General features: G+C 22.8%; 7 protein-coding genes across 7 annotated transcripts; 2 read left to right on the top strand and 5 right to left on the bottom strand. All coding sequences in view use genetic code 6, as the record gives it.

The window, feature by feature from the left end:
* Nucleotides 1-75: 75 nt before the first annotated feature.
* TTHERM_00545770 (phosphatidylserine decarboxylase family protein, putative) lies at nt 76-1,936 on the bottom strand (the record flags this gene model as incomplete). The annotated part of the gene is made up of 2 exons (XM_971541.2): nt 76-889; nt 939-1,936. The coding sequence occupies 2 exons, from the start codon at nt 1,934-1,936 to the stop codon at nt 76-78; spliced, it is 1,812 nt and encodes a 603-aa protein (XP_976634.2).
* Nucleotides 1,937-3,037: 1,101 nt separating this feature from the next.
* TTHERM_00545780 (hypothetical protein) lies at nt 3,038-4,758 on the bottom strand (the record flags this gene model as incomplete). Its single annotated transcript, XM_971542.2, has 2 exons — nt 3,038-3,689; nt 3,746-4,758. 2 exons carry the CDS (start codon nt 4,756-4,758, stop codon nt 3,038-3,040), a joined length of 1,665 nt encoding a protein of 554 aa, XP_976635.2.
* A 1,037-nt stretch (nt 4,759-5,795) lies between these two features.
* Nucleotides 5,796-6,329, bottom strand: TTHERM_000545779 (hypothetical protein; the record flags this gene model as incomplete). The annotated part of the gene is made up of 1 exon (XM_012795277.1): nt 5,796-6,329. The coding sequence occupies one exon, from the start codon at nt 6,327-6,329 to the stop codon at nt 5,796-5,798; it is 534 nt and encodes a 177-aa protein (XP_012650731.1).
* An 867-nt stretch (nt 6,330-7,196) lies between these two features.
* On the bottom strand, nt 7,197-8,123 carry TTHERM_000545778 (transmembrane protein, putative; the record flags this gene model as incomplete). The annotated part of the gene is made up of 3 exons (XM_012795276.1): nt 7,197-7,229; nt 7,294-8,018; nt 8,072-8,123. 3 exons carry the CDS (start codon nt 8,121-8,123, stop codon nt 7,197-7,199), a joined length of 810 nt encoding a protein of 269 aa, XP_012650730.1.
* A 458-nt stretch (nt 8,124-8,581) lies between these two features.
* Nucleotides 8,582-10,491, bottom strand: TTHERM_00545790 (transmembrane protein, putative; the record flags this gene model as incomplete). The annotated part of the gene is made up of 2 exons (XM_971543.2): nt 9,308-10,491; nt 8,582-9,149 (listed from the first exon to the last, which is right to left on the bottom strand). Exons 1-2 carry the CDS (start codon nt 10,474-10,476, stop codon nt 8,582-8,584), a joined length of 1,737 nt encoding a protein of 578 aa, XP_976636.2. The 5' UTR covers nt 10,477-10,491.
* Nucleotides 10,492-11,628: 1,137 nt separating this feature from the next.
* TTHERM_00545810 (hypothetical protein) lies at nt 11,629-13,986 on the top strand (the record flags this gene model as incomplete). Its single annotated transcript, XM_971545.2, has 2 exons — nt 11,629-12,183; nt 12,448-13,986. Exons 1-2 carry the CDS (start codon nt 11,707-11,709, stop codon nt 13,984-13,986), a joined length of 2,016 nt encoding a protein of 671 aa, XP_976638.2. The 5' UTR covers nt 11,629-11,706.
* A 2,065-nt stretch (nt 13,987-16,051) lies between these two features.
* TTHERM_00545820 (tetrin C, putative) lies at nt 16,052-18,792 on the top strand (the record flags this gene model as incomplete). The annotated part of the gene is made up of 3 exons (XM_971546.1): nt 16,052-16,735; nt 17,120-18,209; nt 18,272-18,792. 3 exons carry the CDS (start codon nt 16,052-16,054, stop codon nt 18,790-18,792), a joined length of 2,295 nt encoding a protein of 764 aa, XP_976639.1.
* Between the last annotated feature and the right edge of the window lie 19 nt (nt 18,793-18,811).

Below are 18,811 nucleotides of genomic sequence, written 5' to 3'. Positions count from 1 at the left end.
TAAAAATGTTTATTTTATCTGAAATTTATATAACTAAAATTAAAAATACTTTCCACTTTTTTATTTTTAGTATTTTCACTTATTAATTGTACAACTTTTAGTAATTGGTATGAAGGATTGTGTATCTAATTTATATTACTTATAACCTATAAGACAATCAAGTATCCTTTAGTCCAATTATGTTTTAAACTTTTTTTAATTAAAAAATTAATCTATTTTCTATTCGAAATAAGTATTATCTCTCTCTAGTCTTTCTATTTTTTCAAGATGATTAAGTGCAATACTTTTGAAATTCAATTTTTTAAATTTCTAATCATTTTTTTCATCTAATTTAAATATATTGTCTTCAAATTCTACTTTTGTATTTTGTTTTTCTTAAGGTTTGCTAAGATTATTTTCTTCATGTTAAATATTTTCTCTTTCTTAATTTTCAGCATTTTCTGTTAAATAATTATCTTAGTTTTATTTTTATTATTTTTATACCGATTATTCTATTTGATTTAACTAATATTCTTACAATTTAACCTAAACTTCATTTTCTTTTAGCTTTAACTCCATTTCAATTGATTATTCTTTCTTTTGCTTTATACCTTCTTCCTCAGAACTTTTGAATAAATCCTCCTTCATTTATATATTTTCTAAGATTGATTCTTCCACATTTGGAATATTTTCATCTAAAATAATTCTTAAACCACAAAGCTAAAGAGCTGCATATTACTCAACAGTGAAACTCATTCTTACCATCATTTTTAGCTTTAAAATCTCTTTTTATATATCATAAATATTTATCTGCTCTATTGTAGAATCCATTAGTCTTTTGTACATTTTAACTTATTTTGGATCATTCGTTTTAGTCTTTCCTCCTTTCGAAAAGATCAATAGCTTAATCCTTTTAAAATAAAATATTTAAAATAATTAGTTTTTATTCAAAAATTTACTTGTTGTAAAGAGTGGTATCTAAAAATTATTTCATATAGTATTTGTAGTCCATATTACAAATTTATTTATAAGTTTGCATTAAATTATTTTAGAAATAATTAGAAATAGAATTTGATTGTTTCTTTGTTTCAACTTCATGCATAAATTCAATAGCACTTTTTTTGTAGTAATTTTTTAATTAAATCTCCATAAAATCTTAAATCATCTCAGATTAAGAAAACTATTTACAAATTACTCCAACTACTAAAAGAGAGTTAAAAATGCTCATAAATTGAGCTAAAATACTAGGAAATTATACGAATTACACAAATTCATTTCTACCATTTTCATCCAAATAAAAAAAACAAGCTCCTATCATATCTAAATTATTTTAAGCCTTTTAAAATGTAAAGGTGCTATACTCATTTGTCTTTGAGTAATCTGAAATATATGTATATGAGCTCTACTTTTAAATGATAAACCCATCATTTATTGTAGTAGTGGTACTTTTTAGGCTGAACTTACCTAAAAAAACCAAAGTGTCTGACAAATAAAATTACTCAAGCTTGATTTTTTTTTCAAATGATCTTGTAGTTGGGTTATACTATTAGCTTGTCACTCTTGTATATACCTAAGTCTTAAAATTAATAATTTCTTTTTATGTTTCTTCATGAGTAGCGCAAACAATACCAGGGTAACTTAATTCGCTAGTGCAATATAGCATCAATACTTCTAATTTCTATTTTTGATTGTCATAAGGATAATATGTTAAGAAAGGTTAATTCACTTTATTTGAGTTAACATTTGAAAAGTCTACACAGTAATAGTCTTATAAATCAGGGTCATCGCAAGGTATAAAACTTAAATTTTAATAGACATCATTTCCATTTTAATCTTTTGTAGACAAAGTAGGAAGAATTGTCACATAAGTTTTGTTTTATCTCCTTTCGAACTCTTGAATAAGCATACCATTAGGTAAAACAACCTTGAAAGCAATTAAATTTTTATCAAATTACATTTAAAATTCATTTTAAAAGTATTATAATGTAGAAGAAATAGATGGTTGTAACTGATTTCCAAAGTAAAGATAGCAAAGATAGCAAAAATATGCAATTGAAGTACAAATAATAGCTAAGGATATTATTCCTCCAAAAATTGTTTATTTTTTATGATTTTTACCCATTAAAGTAAACTGGAATGGAAGCGAAAACAAATCTATTTGCTTAATATAATCCATGATGATATTTATTTTTTAGTTTTATGTTTCTTTTTAATTTGCTAATTTTGATGGTAAATTAATTAATTATTTATTTACAAAAAAAATCTTTTCCCAAAGACTAAAACATCAGTAAGTATATTTATTGTTCAAGGATTGTTTTTTCTATTAGGATATTTCGGATATTTCTAATCATTAATAGCTTCTTTAGTATTAATCTACAAATAAACTTGTTTCAGTTTACATTGTATGAAGGTGTAGAGGAAAATTATTAATGATTGTGTGAATTTATTATTCCAAAAAATAAATAAGTCAGATATTTTCTTTGATAAAAATAATAAATTAAGCAAGTGATAATCAATTATGAAAATTCTTTTTGTAATTTTTAAATAAAAAAATACATTACTAAAGTAATTCAAAAAAAAAAAATATTTCATCTTATATATTTGAATTTATATATTTAATTTATATTAAAGAGTTTTAGTGCTCTTTGGGTTATTTAGTATAAAAAATTTAAAAAATATATAAATTTTAAGGAAAAAGTTTTATTAATTTAAATAGAATAATATTTTCAAATAAATTAAAATGTACAATAATATGAAAACTTAGATCATAGTTTATGAAAATACAATTATTTTTTTATTTTTTTGTTAAAAAATTTTATAAAAAACAAATAAAAACTTTTGCCGAATTTAAAAAAATAAATTTTTTAGTGAAATAAAATAAAATTAAATTTTAAAATAAAGAAAGAAAAAAAATATTAATAATAATTATAGAATAAAATAAATAAATTGTTGATTATTTTATAGACAAAAAATACTAATTAAATATTTTTATATCTTGATAATTGGATAATTATAAAATTAATAGTTATTTGTTCTATTTTTTATATAAATATTAAGCTCATTCTTTAAATAGCTACTTTTAAGATTCTATATCAAAATTTTCTATGGGCATTTAGTTGACATTATTACAATTGATCATGGATTAAATTATTCTTTTGTTTATTTCTGAAGTTGGTGTCTTATTATTTTATATAAATTAATCTAAATATCTCTAAAATTAGGTTTCATCTCTCTCAATTTGGTCAATTACTTCAAGGTGATTTGAAATATTGGAATTATTATTTTTATTTTATTTAATCTGGTTAATCGAAGTTATATTAAATGCTAAATTTTGATTATCATTTTAAATTTATTAATTAGTTGATGGTAGAATATAATTTTTAGTATTTTAAGCTTTAGAGTTTGAAACTTAGTCTTATTGAAGTTAATTATTTGTTGTTCCAGATTCCTGTCTTGATTATGGTTATTATAAATTATCCGATTCTAAATTATCTAAATTTAATCTGCTTCCACAAAGTTATAATGCAGCATATTATTCAGCGGAAAACATCATTCTAAGCATTATTTTAACTCTTAGAAGCTCTTTTTGCATTTCATAAATATCTAATGATTAGATTGACTCATTTAAAATTTGCTTGTACATTTGCATTTATTTTGACTGTTACTGATCTTAAACTTTATTTTTACTGTTTGTCATCGACATTTTAATTCTATTAAATAAATTCAATAAATTAATATATTTATATAAATTAATAAAACTATTTACCTTTAAAATGTACTAATATTAAGATAGTCTTTGAATTTTTTCTTAAAGCCTTGCTCTTGAATAGATTTGTAAATGCCGTAGTTGTTTTTCTTACCTTAGCTATTGTTCTTTTCTTACTCTTGTAATAATTCAGCAGCAGTTTATTTATAATAGACCTATAAGTGTAGAGAAACAAAGTCTTAAACTATTTCTGTTTGGGCTAACATCCTACTAATTAATCCTATCATTAGTAAGGTATTAAAAACACTAGAGAACTATGCTAATAAAGAAGTAAACTATGGATATTAAACAGAACATTCTAAGTTATTTGGTCCTAGCATAAAATAAAAACCCCCATATATTTATGATTTGAATGCTTTAAATAGATAAGATTAACTTATTGCTGAATCTACTCTAGTATAATCAGATAGTTAAGAATCATGAACAGTAGATTAAATAACAAATCCATCAATCAATTTCAAATCAGTCTTTTAAAATGTATATTTACTATAAAAAGCTAAACTTTCATCAAACATATATTATTCTGTTTTAATCTTAGTCTCAAATTTCTTTGACTTAGTGTTAAATTGCATTAACTTTATTCTTGTTTCAAAGTATCCAAATACATTGTACAATACTTAAGCGTATTCTATAGGGTTAACAGCACAAAATTATCCCTAAGGCAACAGGTCTTAAATACAAGCTGCTACATATAACGCTAATTTATCTTATATTGTTTTTGATGGATCATAGTTAAATGTAAAATTATCTGTTTCTACACCATTTAATTACTAAGTGTTAAAACACTGATATCCCTTTAGAGAAGGATCTACACATGGCTAAGCAAAAAATGTTTTATTTTTTTGATTGCCTGCACTATCAGTGTATCTAAAATCGCCTACATAACTTAAATAAACTTTACCAACCATTTTTTCATAATCTGTTAAATTCATTCCATTAGCTAAAACTACTCTGAAGGCAATCATATCCTCTATGTAATCCATATTATATGGGGTAGCTGAATATTCATCCATTATAGAAATAGTTGGTTAAACAATATTTCCAAAATATAGATAGCAAAGGTAAATAAAATAGGCCACAGATAAGAGAATAACTCCTAATGAGAGAATTCCACCAAGAAAAGTTCTTTTTTGTTTTTCTTGAGCCCCAAATGAAAATTGAAATGGAAGTGAGAATAGATCTAAATTTTTAATATACCTAGAAGTCATTTTGAATTTTGAAAATTTTAAGAAATTTTAGTAAATTTTTTGTTTATTTTTGCAATTATTTAATTATAAAATGAGTCATTCTTTGATTTCAAACAATCTCACCTTAATTTCTATACAAATGTTTACAAGTCAATCCTAAAAACTTACATAGATCAAATAATTAAGAATCAAACAAAACTATTTATATCAACAATCTGATTAATTCTTAATTAAAAAATAAATCAGTATATGCATTTATCAAAAAAACTTTACAATTCACTCAAATTTTGTTACAAACACTGAAAGTAATAAGCCTTTCTATAATTAAAATAGACAAATACTAATCATATTCTTGCATTTTTAAATAAAATATAACTTGAATTAATTAATTATTAAAAATAGTAACGCTTATCTTTTTAAATAAAATGCCTCAAATTATAATTATAAAAACATAACAAGCTTATTTATTTCTAGAATAGAAATGATGCTAAATTTAAATTAATCATTTTTTTTAATTTTAAAGGAATTTTTAATTTTTTTAGTCCAAACAAAGAATTTTTATAAGAAATTAAGATTTTATTTAAAAATAAAAAATTACAAGAATTGATAAAATAGAAAAACTTTTCAGTTAAGAAATATTTAGATTAATAATTAATTATAAAATATTCAACTTATTTGAAGTTAAGAAACTCCTAACATACTATTGTAAATTCTTCTGTCTACTTCAGAAGTATTTTAATTATCTAAGTCATATTAATTAATAAAGTACTTCACTTGCTATTAGAAATAAGAGTAATCTTAATCTATTAGTTCAAGTTTTTCTAAGTGATTCATTTTTAGTTATTCCTGACTTTCGATTTCAATCATATTAAAATCAATTTAATTTTAATGTTGCTCCTTATTTTAAAGCGATACAGTATTTAATTAATCAAATTATATCTGATTGCTTATTCGAGGATTATCTGCTTAATTTTCTTGCTTTTATATATTTTATAAACTACTTGAAGAGTTTTCTTAGAATTTTCCTTGAATGCTAATGAAGTTATCAGTTTTTTGATTATCTTTGTTTTCAGGAATAATTTAATAGTTTTAAATATTGTCTAGGCTTTTTAAACTTACTTTTGTTATTTAGAAATTAGAAATTTGCTACTAATCTTTCTTTTCAAGTTCAATATTGATATCCTATTTTACAATTTACTTAACTTTTTACTAATTTTCACTTTTTAAATTTTGGCTAACTTCATAATTTTATGCTGTATTTTTATTGTTATTTTGATTTTCAGTTATTAAATTTTATTTAACCAATTCATCCTCAATTTAATTTTAATTTATTAAAACATTTTCTATTTACTTTTTGTTAGTTGTGCTGTTTTATATTTGATTTTAATTAATAGCATTATTTTCTACTTAATTATTAGTTACCTATGAATAATTATTCTGTAATTTCATACCACATAACTTTACTGCAGCATATTATTATTCTGAAAACAATAGCTTAAGCATATTCTATATCTCCAAAATTTATCTTTAAATATAAAATATATTAGTATATTGCTGAGACTAGTCTATCATTCGTAAAAGGACAGATTGCTCTTAAGTTATACTTTTAGATTTTAGCAAATCTTACTATGAGGAAGAAATAAAAAAGAGCTGTAACCTATTTAAAAATATAAAAAAAATAAAAAAAAAGAATAGTCAAAAAATAAATCAAATTAATTACTTTCTTATTAATCCTACTTCAAATATTCTCTTGAATTTATCTTTAAAATTAATATCATAGAGTATTTTGTAAGACTCAAGGCACTTCTAAGAATCGATTTATTATATTTTATTAATTAGATTTAAAGCTGTTTGTTTATATTTAACTTTTAGCTGTTATTGTATTAGCTCACAAATGATATCTGATTCAGATATTTTCTTACAAAAGATTCCTAACATAATTATTATATGAAAAATACTAGTGAATTAAGCAATAATATAAGAAAATGCTATATATTAAATATTTGTATCTGTATTATATTAATTTAAATATAGCATTACACAGCCAAATACTTTAAGGTCAAAGTATTTGCTAATGAAATCCTATGTTAAAGTGGTATCAATCCTTTAGTAATCGCTTATATAGCTCATTTCTTAAGTTTTTTAAATTACTAATCCATCTATAACAGTAGCGTTATCTAATTTTAATTTAAGCTAACTAATTAGAGAAAGGATAGAATCGATTAAATAAGTCTCGGATTTCCATTTTGATTCCACTTATTTAGTCAAGGGATTAAATTAATACAATTTTACTCGTACTGTAATTTATGTATTCAAGTTTATAATTTAAGTTTTTAAAACATTTGAATCATCTTCACAAACTTCACCTACTTCAATATATCTTTTGTCACACATAGACCAAATTAACATTAACTTGTCTTGTTAATCTTATGTGCTATTGAAATTTAATTGAATGCTGGTCTTATTATTGTTCTAGACACCTAGTTATTTGTTAAAATTAATACAATAATATCCTGCTAAACTCGTATCTTCGCAAACATCCATCTTGTAGTAATCAAGTATAAAATTAGAGCTATTTGTTTGATCTCTACGCTTATGTTGCATTCCAACAAGTAACAGCTATTTTCCAGACTATTTTTGATAGTCAATAAGGTTTTAGCCACTAGATAAAATTATTTTTATAGTGATAAAGTCATTTGGTATTTCAACTGAAAATGAATCCATTGTTATTTTACTTTTAGTAGATATCGTTGGTTATATCTGATTGCTGAAGTATAAAATGCTTAGATACAAAAGATAGATCAAAGAAATAATAATAACGATTAGCGAGCAAAAACCTCCAATAAATGTTTTACTTGATTTCTACTAGCTCTTTAAATTATACTAAAATGGGACTGAATAAAGATCTAAATTTGTAATCTACTGATATAAAAAATTAGTAGCCATTTTTAATCTTTCCTTTAAAATTTATTTAAAATAAATGCAAGCTATTTTTTTTACTGGTTCAGTTAATAAGTAAATCAATGAATCAAACAAACAATCTTTAGTCAAACTAAATATATAAATATAATCAATAATTTAAATATCTAAAAATATATGGTTAATTTGTATTAATCATATAGCTTCTATAATTAAAAACGAATGAAAAAAATATAAAAATAAGATTATTAAATTATTTTAATTAATTCCATTAAATCTTATTCATGTTAAGTATTTAATTTTATAAAAATAAAAAAAAACTATTTTTATTTATTTAAGTAATTAATTATTTTTTTTTTTAAATATTATTTAATGTATAAAATTTTATTTTTTTAATTTTTTTAGAAAATTATATTTTAGCTAATTATTTGAGTATTATATTTGCTTTTTCATTTGATTAATTTATTTTCAAACAGTATTTAATGAGAAATTGTGTTGTATTCACATATATTTTTGATTATGTTAGCTTTTTCTGTAATAAAAATATTTTCAAAAATTAAATGTGCAATATGACTTAATCAAGTATTATCAAATTTACAAACAATTTTATTTTAAAAATCAAATCAAATTATAAAAAATAGAAATATACTTACATTTAAACATAAAATAATATATTACAATATTCTCAATTAATTAATTTTTCTGATCAAAAAAATTGTATCATATTATATCATGAATTTATTAATTGAGAATTATAATTTTAAATTCCTATCATACAATTAAATATTCGTTGGTTAACTATTTATTAGTCACTACTTTAGCTTTTTTAATAGCTATTCAAAAATTTTTCTAAGCATTATTACCTATAAAGTGAATCTACATCAACTTTATTCATTAGCTCTAAATGATTTAAGATTCTTTACTAATTTATTTAAATAATTGAATGGTCATATTACTACCTATTTATAGGGTTTTATATATCTGAACTTGATAGATTAGAGATATTTTCACTTTTATCGCTCTAATCAATACTTTTTTCACCTTAAGGATTGTTTTCTTTTTCAGTGTTAATATACTCATCTTATACCAAATCGCAGCCACACATATGAATTGCAGAATATTGCTCTGGAGTTAATAAAAGCTTGATTGCTGCTCTTAGTTTTAAAAACTCTTTTTGCATTTCAAATACACACATGTCTTTACTTGTTTATTTAATTAAAATGTCTAGCAATTCTTCATTTTTCGTCATATTTTTCTTACGTCTTAGACAGCGTCTTGGAAAAAAAAACACTTTCCATCTTTTTATATAAATAAATAATTAAATATTTTAATTTTAAAGATAATTATTTCTCTCTAATCTTCTAATCTTGAAATGATTTTAGGAATTTAAAAAAAATAAAGTTAATTTTTATATAATTTATTGAAAATGTAAAAAGATATTTATTAATTAATTTACTTTTAATAATTAGAAATTTTAAAATAACTTTTTAAGTTCTTTTTGAAACTAGCTTATTAAATTTCTTCATTTTGCTTAGATATAGCTTCGGCTTACTGATGCAATTCTAAATTACTTTAATTTGTATTGTCTTTACGTTCGAATAATCTTAAAGCTGTCTTTTTATAGTAATACTTGAGTTATATGCCTAAAAAATCTTAGGCAAGTGTTGCTCTTGTAACATATTTGAAGATATATCCAGTTAGTAATAATAACGATGCTATACCCCAAGCTTATGCAAATATTTCTGATATAACAGGGTATTGAATTTATGATTACCTTACCATATTATCTAACTAAATCAAAATTTCACTATATTCACCATCGCTAGGATTTACTGAATTCTAATAATTTTAAATACTGAAATCGTATATTTATTTATAATATTAAGAAGATTAAAACAGTATTCCATTTTAAACTTATGTTTCTTAAATTTTGGCATTTATCATGGAAAATTGTTTATACTTGTTATTTATAAAACTAAAATTTATAAATAATCTATCTTTTAGGCCTTTATTTTTTATAGAAAATGTTTTATCTGCAAAATAAGTGATTATGCTAATATCATTTTTTTACAGCAGCTAGTTGATTTCATCTTAATTAGCACACCTATAATTAACATCTCTTAAATATTTTTATGAGCATTTTTAAATCAAAATTACATAATTTTAACCTTAAAATGGCATAATACTGCTTTAAAGTGTTATATTTGTATTATTTTAATCAAAAAATGATACTCCATTTTAATAATTGTTTGACTATATTATTTATTAGTCTTCCATATTTTTAAGGTAAACATCAAAATATTAAATTTTATTTTGCTATTCTATTTCAGATAGTTATCTTGAACCTTAAGTTAGCTCAATATAAAGCTTTTTAAGTTTAATTGTGTATTATGTTCCTTCATCTAAAAATTCTTCATATTGATTATATTTAGGAGCAATATTTCCTTGATAAAAGAATATGAGTAAATACATTAAATAGCCTATAGATGCAGACATCAATAAAAGAGAGTATAGTCCTCCAATTACTGTTTTCTTTTTATAATGGTCTTGATTTATTTTTTAATAATATGGAGGAGCTAAGATATCAAAATATCTTATTAAACTGTATTACTTTTCTTTGCCCATTTGATTTAATAGTTTATTTATTACTTAAGTTTAATTCGAAAAATTTAATCCACTAAAATTTTTGATTCTAAAAAGCAAAAAAGTAAAAATAATCTAATTAAAAATAACAAATAAGTTTTTCTTATCAGCAATAGGATTTCCCTTTTATCAAAATTAAAACAAATCTTTTTTGAAATGTAAATCTTACTTAAATATTAATTAATGTATGATAAATCAAATTTAACTTTTTACTTTATTTTTTCGCTTTTTAGTAAAATTATCTTTCAATCAATAATTATTATATGAGTTAAATTTAAAGAATAATTTGGTATTTATAAATTAAAAAGAATAGGTTAAGATGCCAATTAAAGGTAATAAAAAGGTAGATAGATACTAAATAAAATATATATTAATAAAAGAATTTAAGAAATACCTTTATCAAAAATGAATAAAATTCAAATAGTCTAATTATTGATTATAAGAATATGATAAAAAATTTTTATAAAATTATATTCAATTTCAAATTAATTATTAATTAATATTAAATTTGAAAATTATAAATTTTTATTATTTAGATAGATTAAATTTATTGTAGATTATTAAGAATATAAAAATTAATTATAATTTTTCTTTTAATTTGAATAAAAATTAATTAGATTTAATCTTTGTTATTTTAAAAAAATAGTAATTTAAAACAAGTAATTTAATCATTTAATTTAAATTCATAATTCTTACCTTTTTTAAAATGGAATAATTTGAATTTGTATGTAAATTTATTATTATAATAAGAGTGGCCAAACAAAAACATTAAAATTAGTTTTTTAGATCAAATAAACTAGTGGTAGATGTTTTTTTATAAATAAAATGAATACTTTAGAATTTAAGTCAAAAATATTTATTAATTTTTATGTTGCTATAAAACTTAGTTTGACCTTTTAAAAGATCGTGTTTGAGATTTTGAGATAATTAAATGAATAAAATTAATAAATTTCATTAATTGTAAACTAAAATAAATGAATTCGCTTTATTCATTTGATTGGTATTTATTTAAATGGATTAATAATTAGCTTAATATATTGTATTAATAAACGATTTTGCATTTTTAATATTTATTTTTTGAGATAATCTTCGTTGTGATTTATTTAGTCTTAAAAAATTACATTTTAATTAATTATAATTCAACACTAAATAATTTTTCACGTTCTAAATAGGTTAAGAATATTAAAAAATAGGTTTTCTCTCAAAAAAGAAATGTCTTTTTTAAAGAATTTGTTTGGAAATTCTAAGAAAAAATAGTAGTCGTTTGATAAATCCTTTGAAAAATGCATAATGAAAAGTTGTATTGCAACAGATTCATTAGTAAAAATATAGGCAGACGATCTTACTAAAATCAGAGCCTACATAGAGGGTAAAAATGGATTATCAATTGAAGAAGGATTAAGATAATTCTTTTTGATTATTGAAAGTGGTAAATTTTCAATACCTGCAAGGTTGAAGATAATGACGACGTTCCATAAGTATATCATTGAGTTAGGGGAATTATTTGCATAGGAATTCCTTTCATATAAATTTTAAAATTTGTTAGATCATGTTCCAAAAAAGCCAAAGTAGATTTTGTATCATATAATAGATGTAGAAGACTGGATTAATGAAAATATTCTGACATACTACTTTAATTATCTTCTAAGGTTAGCCAATAACTATTAAATCTATAAAATATGCATTGAAGTAACTAATTTACTTATTATTAAATAGTAGAAAAATACATTTTTGAAAAAGAACTTCAAATATATTTAAAAGTATCTTTTTTCTATTTGCTCTTTTATAACAGTAAAATAATAGAAAAGCATGTAGATCCTTTGTGCTAAATATGATAAGGGGTGTTTTAAAAATAGAAAATAGCTTACATTTTACTAATTTTAATTAATTTTATTCGAATTTTAAAAATGTTTTTATTCAAACGAGCTAAGTTAATCTGTTTAATTTTAAAAGGAAGGAAAGCTCCCTTAAACAGAAGATGCAAAACTAGATTATAAACTGAAATTTATGTGGCTCTTTAAGCTTTCAAATATATTTTCTTATGTGCTGAAGATGCAAATAAGTTTTTAGAGAGTTTTCAAGAATTACCCAACCCACTTTTTTATATAGGATATAGCATTGCTTATTTTGCATGACTGCGTAAGCTATTACAATGTAATGAGCTAAGAAATAAACGAGCTTGTACAAACATACCCACTGTTAACTACAATAGATTTAATTTAATTTTACTAGCTCTACCAAGAGCTTATCTCTCTTACTGACTAGATGAATCAGTTTTACTCTATGAAATAAAATTTTGATTAACTCAACTATATCATTGAACCACAATGGTTCTATGTTTCAACCAAAGTTCACAAAGAAATAGAAAACTATTCTAGAAAAGTAGAACTATTGCATGCTTCAGCCAACAATATGCGTAGAACTCTAAAGAATGTAGATGGTTCTAATAATTAAATTAGATAGGGAGGAGTAAATTTCACAGAGACAGGTTAATATGATAAGAATCGCTCTAAGAGCACTATTCTTTACTCAAAATAACCATCAAAAACTATTCAAAATCCACCAGATATGAAGCTTTAATATGCATAATCTCTCCAAGTAAAAAATGAGTAATACTAAAATGATGATGAAGAAGACGAAATAGAAGAATCAAATAGAGTTCAGCAGTAAAGCAATCAGAATTAGTAGCATACAAGAATGAAAACAGAAAATGTTTTTTCAAATGCTAAATAAAAAGAAAAAGATTATACAAGGTATATGCAAGATGAAGAACTAAAAGCGATTAAATAATATGAGGAACTATTAAAACAATAGAAATCTCTCAATTATGATGAAGATGAAAATGAACTATATTAACAATAGACATAGCAATAGAATTAAATTTAATAATAGTAGAATGGATAAGATTAAGAAGAAGAGGAAGAAGAAGATGAAGATGAATAGTAAGAATAAATTCAAATAAATTTATTTTTAAATGCTAATAATTAAGCTGAGCAACAATAATCTTAAAATAATTATAACTAAGATTAAATAGATAAGCAAAATAGTGATATGATTATTCATCAAATGTAGCAGGCAATTAATTCTTAGTCTAGTTCATTAGGTTAGGAAATTCTTTTCTCTCCCGGAAAGCCCTATACTTTTAGATGTGATAATCCACCATAATATTAATAAGACAATTAATAGAATTTGTAGCATGAGGAAGAAAAGAATTCATAAGCAGAAAATCATGAAAAACCCTAAGATCATTAAAAAAATCTAAATTAAGAAATTTAAGAGGAAGATAGTGAAAAAGTAGATAATTAAATTACAATAAATTAATTTGAAAAAGATTTAGAAGCTTTAGAAGAGGCAGAGAAATAGGACGAACCTCTCGAAGCAAATCGTAGTCAACCACCGTAAGAATAAAAAAGTTAATTAAAAGACAAAACGAAAATCACAAATGAAGAAAATAATGATTAATAAATAGCTTTGGATGTATCTTTTAGTTGAAGAAATGAAAGAGGGAGACTTAACGAGTGAAATATGGGAAAATAAATTTTACTTCATTATTTACAATTAAATTATTTTTTAATCAAAAATATCGAAGAATGAATAAATAAATTAAGCTGTAAGATGATAATTAATCTAGTTATTCATTAATAAATTTAAAAATTTTTAAAATATAAAATAAAATCTTAAAAGATATTTTTTAAGTAATATTTTAATTTATAAATAATCTACAAATTAAAACAGTTTGAATGTATATTAAATATGTATATAATTAATTGGCAAATCAATCTTCTTTTTATTCATATATTTATTTTGCAAATAAACTTAATGCATTTAAGTAAAAATCAAAAGTAATTTCTTTAAAAATAAATTCATTATTTTGTTTATAATTAATCAAAAAATATGTTTTTCTTCTACTTCTTTATTTTATTACTTAGATAAATAGATAAATACGATTTATTTAATTGTTAATATATTAAAATTTATAAAATATATATTAATTTTTATTTGTAATTAACTTTTTAATTCACAACTAACTCAAACAATTAATTAAAAATAATTATTGTATATATTCTTTTTACTTACTTTTTATTCTATTTTTATCTTTTATGTCCTATCAGAAAACTATTTGACTTCATCATAAATTTACTTTAGATGATATTGAGCAAATTCCTTTAATACTTTTTAATTCATTCTTTATTTGATTTTTTTAGAAGATTAAAATGAATTTTTTGATAGAAAAATTCTAAATAGAAACTATTTTGATATTATTTTCAACATATTTAAAAAATTTATTTAGATGAAAAGATAAATGGAAATTTTGACTCAATTAAAATAGAATTTGCAATTTGGTTTTATATTTAAAAGATAAAACTCTTATTTATTATTTAAAAATGGGTTGTCTTTTTGTTATTTCATAAAAGAGAAAAAGAAAACATAAATGGTCATAAAAAATTTATTGCGCAATATTTTTGATTATCACTTTATCTTAACTAGAAAATAATAGAAAAGGATATTTTCCTTTATAAAGTGAATATTAGTGGAGAAAAAAATAGTGAAGGATAATTAAAAAAAGTTAAGTGTCTGATTGTTTATTTATTATCTAGCAAAACAAATTCAATCAACAGGCTATTTATTTTATTTAATATATTTTGAATTAGCTGTTAAATTTTATTGAAAATTAAAAGCGAATCTACCTACTAAGTGGGGAGAAATGAATGACAATCAATAAATTTGATATAGTTAAATTCAATTTTTTTATTATAGCAAATATTTCGAATTAATTGTGGTAAAGAAATTGCTGTAAGCAATTCTTTTGTTTTAAAAATGAGATTGTTGAATAAAAACTTAATAGAAATATCCTATTTGATAAGAAACAAAACTCTGCCATACTTAGAAAATTTATTTCTTACAATAAGTTTTTGATTGGAATTCTTTTTCATTTTACTTTTTGATCATTCATTTACTAAAATTAAAAATAATAATAAGAATTATTTGAAATAAAAACTTCTTATTATTTATTTTTGTTTATTTGCTTGTTTTTTTATTTGTTTGTTTGTATGTTTGTTAGTGTTTTTGATAATTTATTTGATTTATAGACTGATTTTGAATGCTCAAAAAATAAAGATAAAATTTTTGAGTTTTAACAACTAATTACGGGTTGTAAACGAACAAATTTGTTAATAAAATAAAGATAAGTTAAAATATAATTGAGATAAATTCGCTTACGTAAATAAATTACATAGATAATAAAAGAAGCAATCAATAAAATTGATCAATATTCTTTTAATAATATCCAATAAAATTAATAAAATTAGTTAAACAGAAATTTAATAAAATTTATCGATGCTTTATAAGTAAGTCCTTCTGATAATACACTTCTTATAATAAATAATAATTAAATTCTTTGCAAAAAAGAGAAAGCTTAAAAACAAACAAACAAATAAATAAAAGCAGCCATCAAACAAACAAACAAGCGATTTCGAAAAAGCAATCCAACTCTTATCATACAAAAAACCACTATCAGTTTACAAAAAATATTAATATAGCCCTTTCATAGCAAAAAATGAGCAGCTACGTACGCAACAATCCCCATTCTTCTGGTGTTTAAAATAACACTACCAGTTCTCCAAACAGATCTATTAGTCCTATCCACTACGTCAAGCCTTCTTCTGTCTACTACACCTCTACTATCTCTCCTAGCAAATCTTTATAGAGCACTGCTAAGAAGTCTGTCTAACCTGTCCGCCCTAACATTGAAGCTAGTCCTAACAAAAATCTTACCTTAGCCTAATAGGATGAAGTAGACTTATGGAAGAGTCGTTGCAACGAGTTAGAAACTTCTCTCTGCTAAGTCAATACTGATCTTGAACTCGCTTCATTCAAGGCTAAGAAAGCTAAAGATCTTGAAAGCAAGGTTGATGATATTCTCAAGCAAAATGCCCAACTTTTAGGTGAAAACGACTAACTTTCCAAATAATTCTCCTAAAAGAGAACTGAATCTGATATCTGGAAGAGCAAATATGATGCTTAAATGAATACAATCCTTTCTCTCAAGGACAATTACGAAAGAGAAATCAAGAGATTACAAAATGAATTATCTCAATCCAGAGAACTTTACGATGGTCTCTAACAAGAAAGACTTAAAGAAGCTTAAGAAACTAAATAATAATTAATCCATGATAATCTCACCTAAATCGAATCTCTTAAGCGTTCCCACTGCTCTAATGTTACTCTCTATGAAGAACAAGTAAAAAATTATTTTAATTATAATAAAATTAAATAAAAAAAAATGTGCAGATTTTTAAAAAATGATTTTTAGAAACTTTAAAAGCCATATTTTTTCTAAATATTTGGCAACTTTACAAAAAAAAAGTTGATTTAATTATAAATTTAATTTTTTATTTCTTTGATTTTTTATAAGCAAAGCTTTATTTACCAATAAATAAAATAATAATTAGCCATAAGCAATAAAAATTAATAGCCCAGTATCAAAAATAATTCTTATTTACCACCTCAAAATATTTAACCAAAATTTTTTCCTTCTATTTTTTTTTTTTGCGTAAAACAACTATAGCCATAAATTAAATTCATTCACTTTTTTTTGTATTAAATTTTAATTTACTATAAATAGTTAAGAAAAATGAGAGATAACCTTGAAGAAAGAGAAAAAGAAAACCTCAATTTATAAGGAAAATTGATGGATCTTAAGAATTACTCTGAAAGTGAATAAAATAGACTCAACGAAGACAGAGAAAAATTAAGAATGAAGATCTCTCAAATGGAACTTGATCAATCAAAAGAACTTGAAAACTTGAAGAGAAGATGTGATGGTCTTACTTTAGAATAAATTAGTGCTTTAAAGAAATTACACGAAAGTGAATTAGATGTTCTTGAAAGTGAACTTAACAAGCTCAAGAACTTACTCGATATCAAGAACTAAGAAATTGGTACTCTCATCTAGTAAAATAAATCATAAAAGCGTAATTTCGATAATGAACTATAATCCGTTCGTGATGAAAATGAAGCTCTCAAGGACAAAATTTTAGAAAATAACCGTTGCAAGGAAGATGAAATTGATGATATCTAAAATAAACTCGCTAAGCTTCATACCACTGATATCTAAAACTTGAAGGATCGTCATGATAATCAAGTTAAGATGCTCAATGATTAAATCAACGACTTGAAGAGAGTTATTGATCTTAAGTAAGAGGAAATCGAAAACTAAATCAGAGAAAAGAACAACTAAAGAGATGCATTCAATGCTAAGTGTGATAGACTTAATAGCGATATTGAAACCTAAAAGTTAAAATACTAAGTCCTTGAAGAAGACAGAAAGAAAGATTATGATGAAGCCACTGAAGCCCTTAACCGTGCTAACAGTGCTCATGCTGAGTTCTCTGAATAACAAAGAAGATAAATTTAATTCCTTGAAAGTGAAATTGAAAAGTTAAAACAATTACTTGTACATAAGAACAATGAAATTGATATTAATATCGCTTAACACAGAACTATCAAGAACAATTTAGAAGAAGATATCAGACAACTCAAGCTCGACAATAGCGACCTCAGAAAGAGACTTGACCAATTAGAATACTCTAAGAATCTTCAACTTGAAGAACTTCGTCAAAAAGTAGTTGCTCTTGATAACAATAACTCAGAAAGAACCAAGAAATTCGAAGCTCAAATTGACTATCTTGAAAATGAACTTAGCAGAGCTAGAGGTAAATAAATAAATATATTATAAATATAAATTAATAAATAATTATTGTTTAATTAATAATAGATAACTTGAAGATAAAGACAGAAGAAACCAACAGTCATTAAATCCATAGAAATCTCTTAGAAACTGAAAATAAGAAGCTTAATGCTGAAATTGACAGCTTAAATAACCACATGGTCATGTTGGAGAAATTAAAAGCTTAAGAAATCCAAGAATTAAGACACAAGTTAGAAAGCTCAAACAACTACACCATCGAGTCTATCAAGGCATCCCATAATAACTAATTAGAAGCTATGGCCAATGAAATTGAAGACTTGAAGAATATAATTGAAATGAAGGACAGATAATTAGGAGAAAAGGCAGATTAATATTAAAAGCTTGAAAAATCCTTAGTAGACATTTAAAACAACACTGACCTCTCTGATTACTAAATGAGAATTTCTAAGCTCGGTGCTGAAGTTGCTACTACCAAGAACCTTTATGACGTTTTTGTCAAGACTAGACAACCTTCTTATGGCTCTGGTAAAAAATTAATGCCCAATAACAGTGGTGTTTCTCCCATTAAGAAAGTCAGTCAATTTTGATTGAATAAATTTGATTAAG

The sequence above is a fragment of the Tetrahymena thermophila genome (assembly GCF_000189635.1).
Source record: "Tetrahymena thermophila SB210 genomic scaffold scf_8254823, whole genome shotgun sequence".
NCBI classification, from domain to species: Eukaryota; Ciliophora; class Oligohymenophorea; order Hymenostomatida; family Tetrahymenidae; genus Tetrahymena; species Tetrahymena thermophila.
This window is presented reverse-complemented; position numbering and strand designations above follow the sequence as displayed.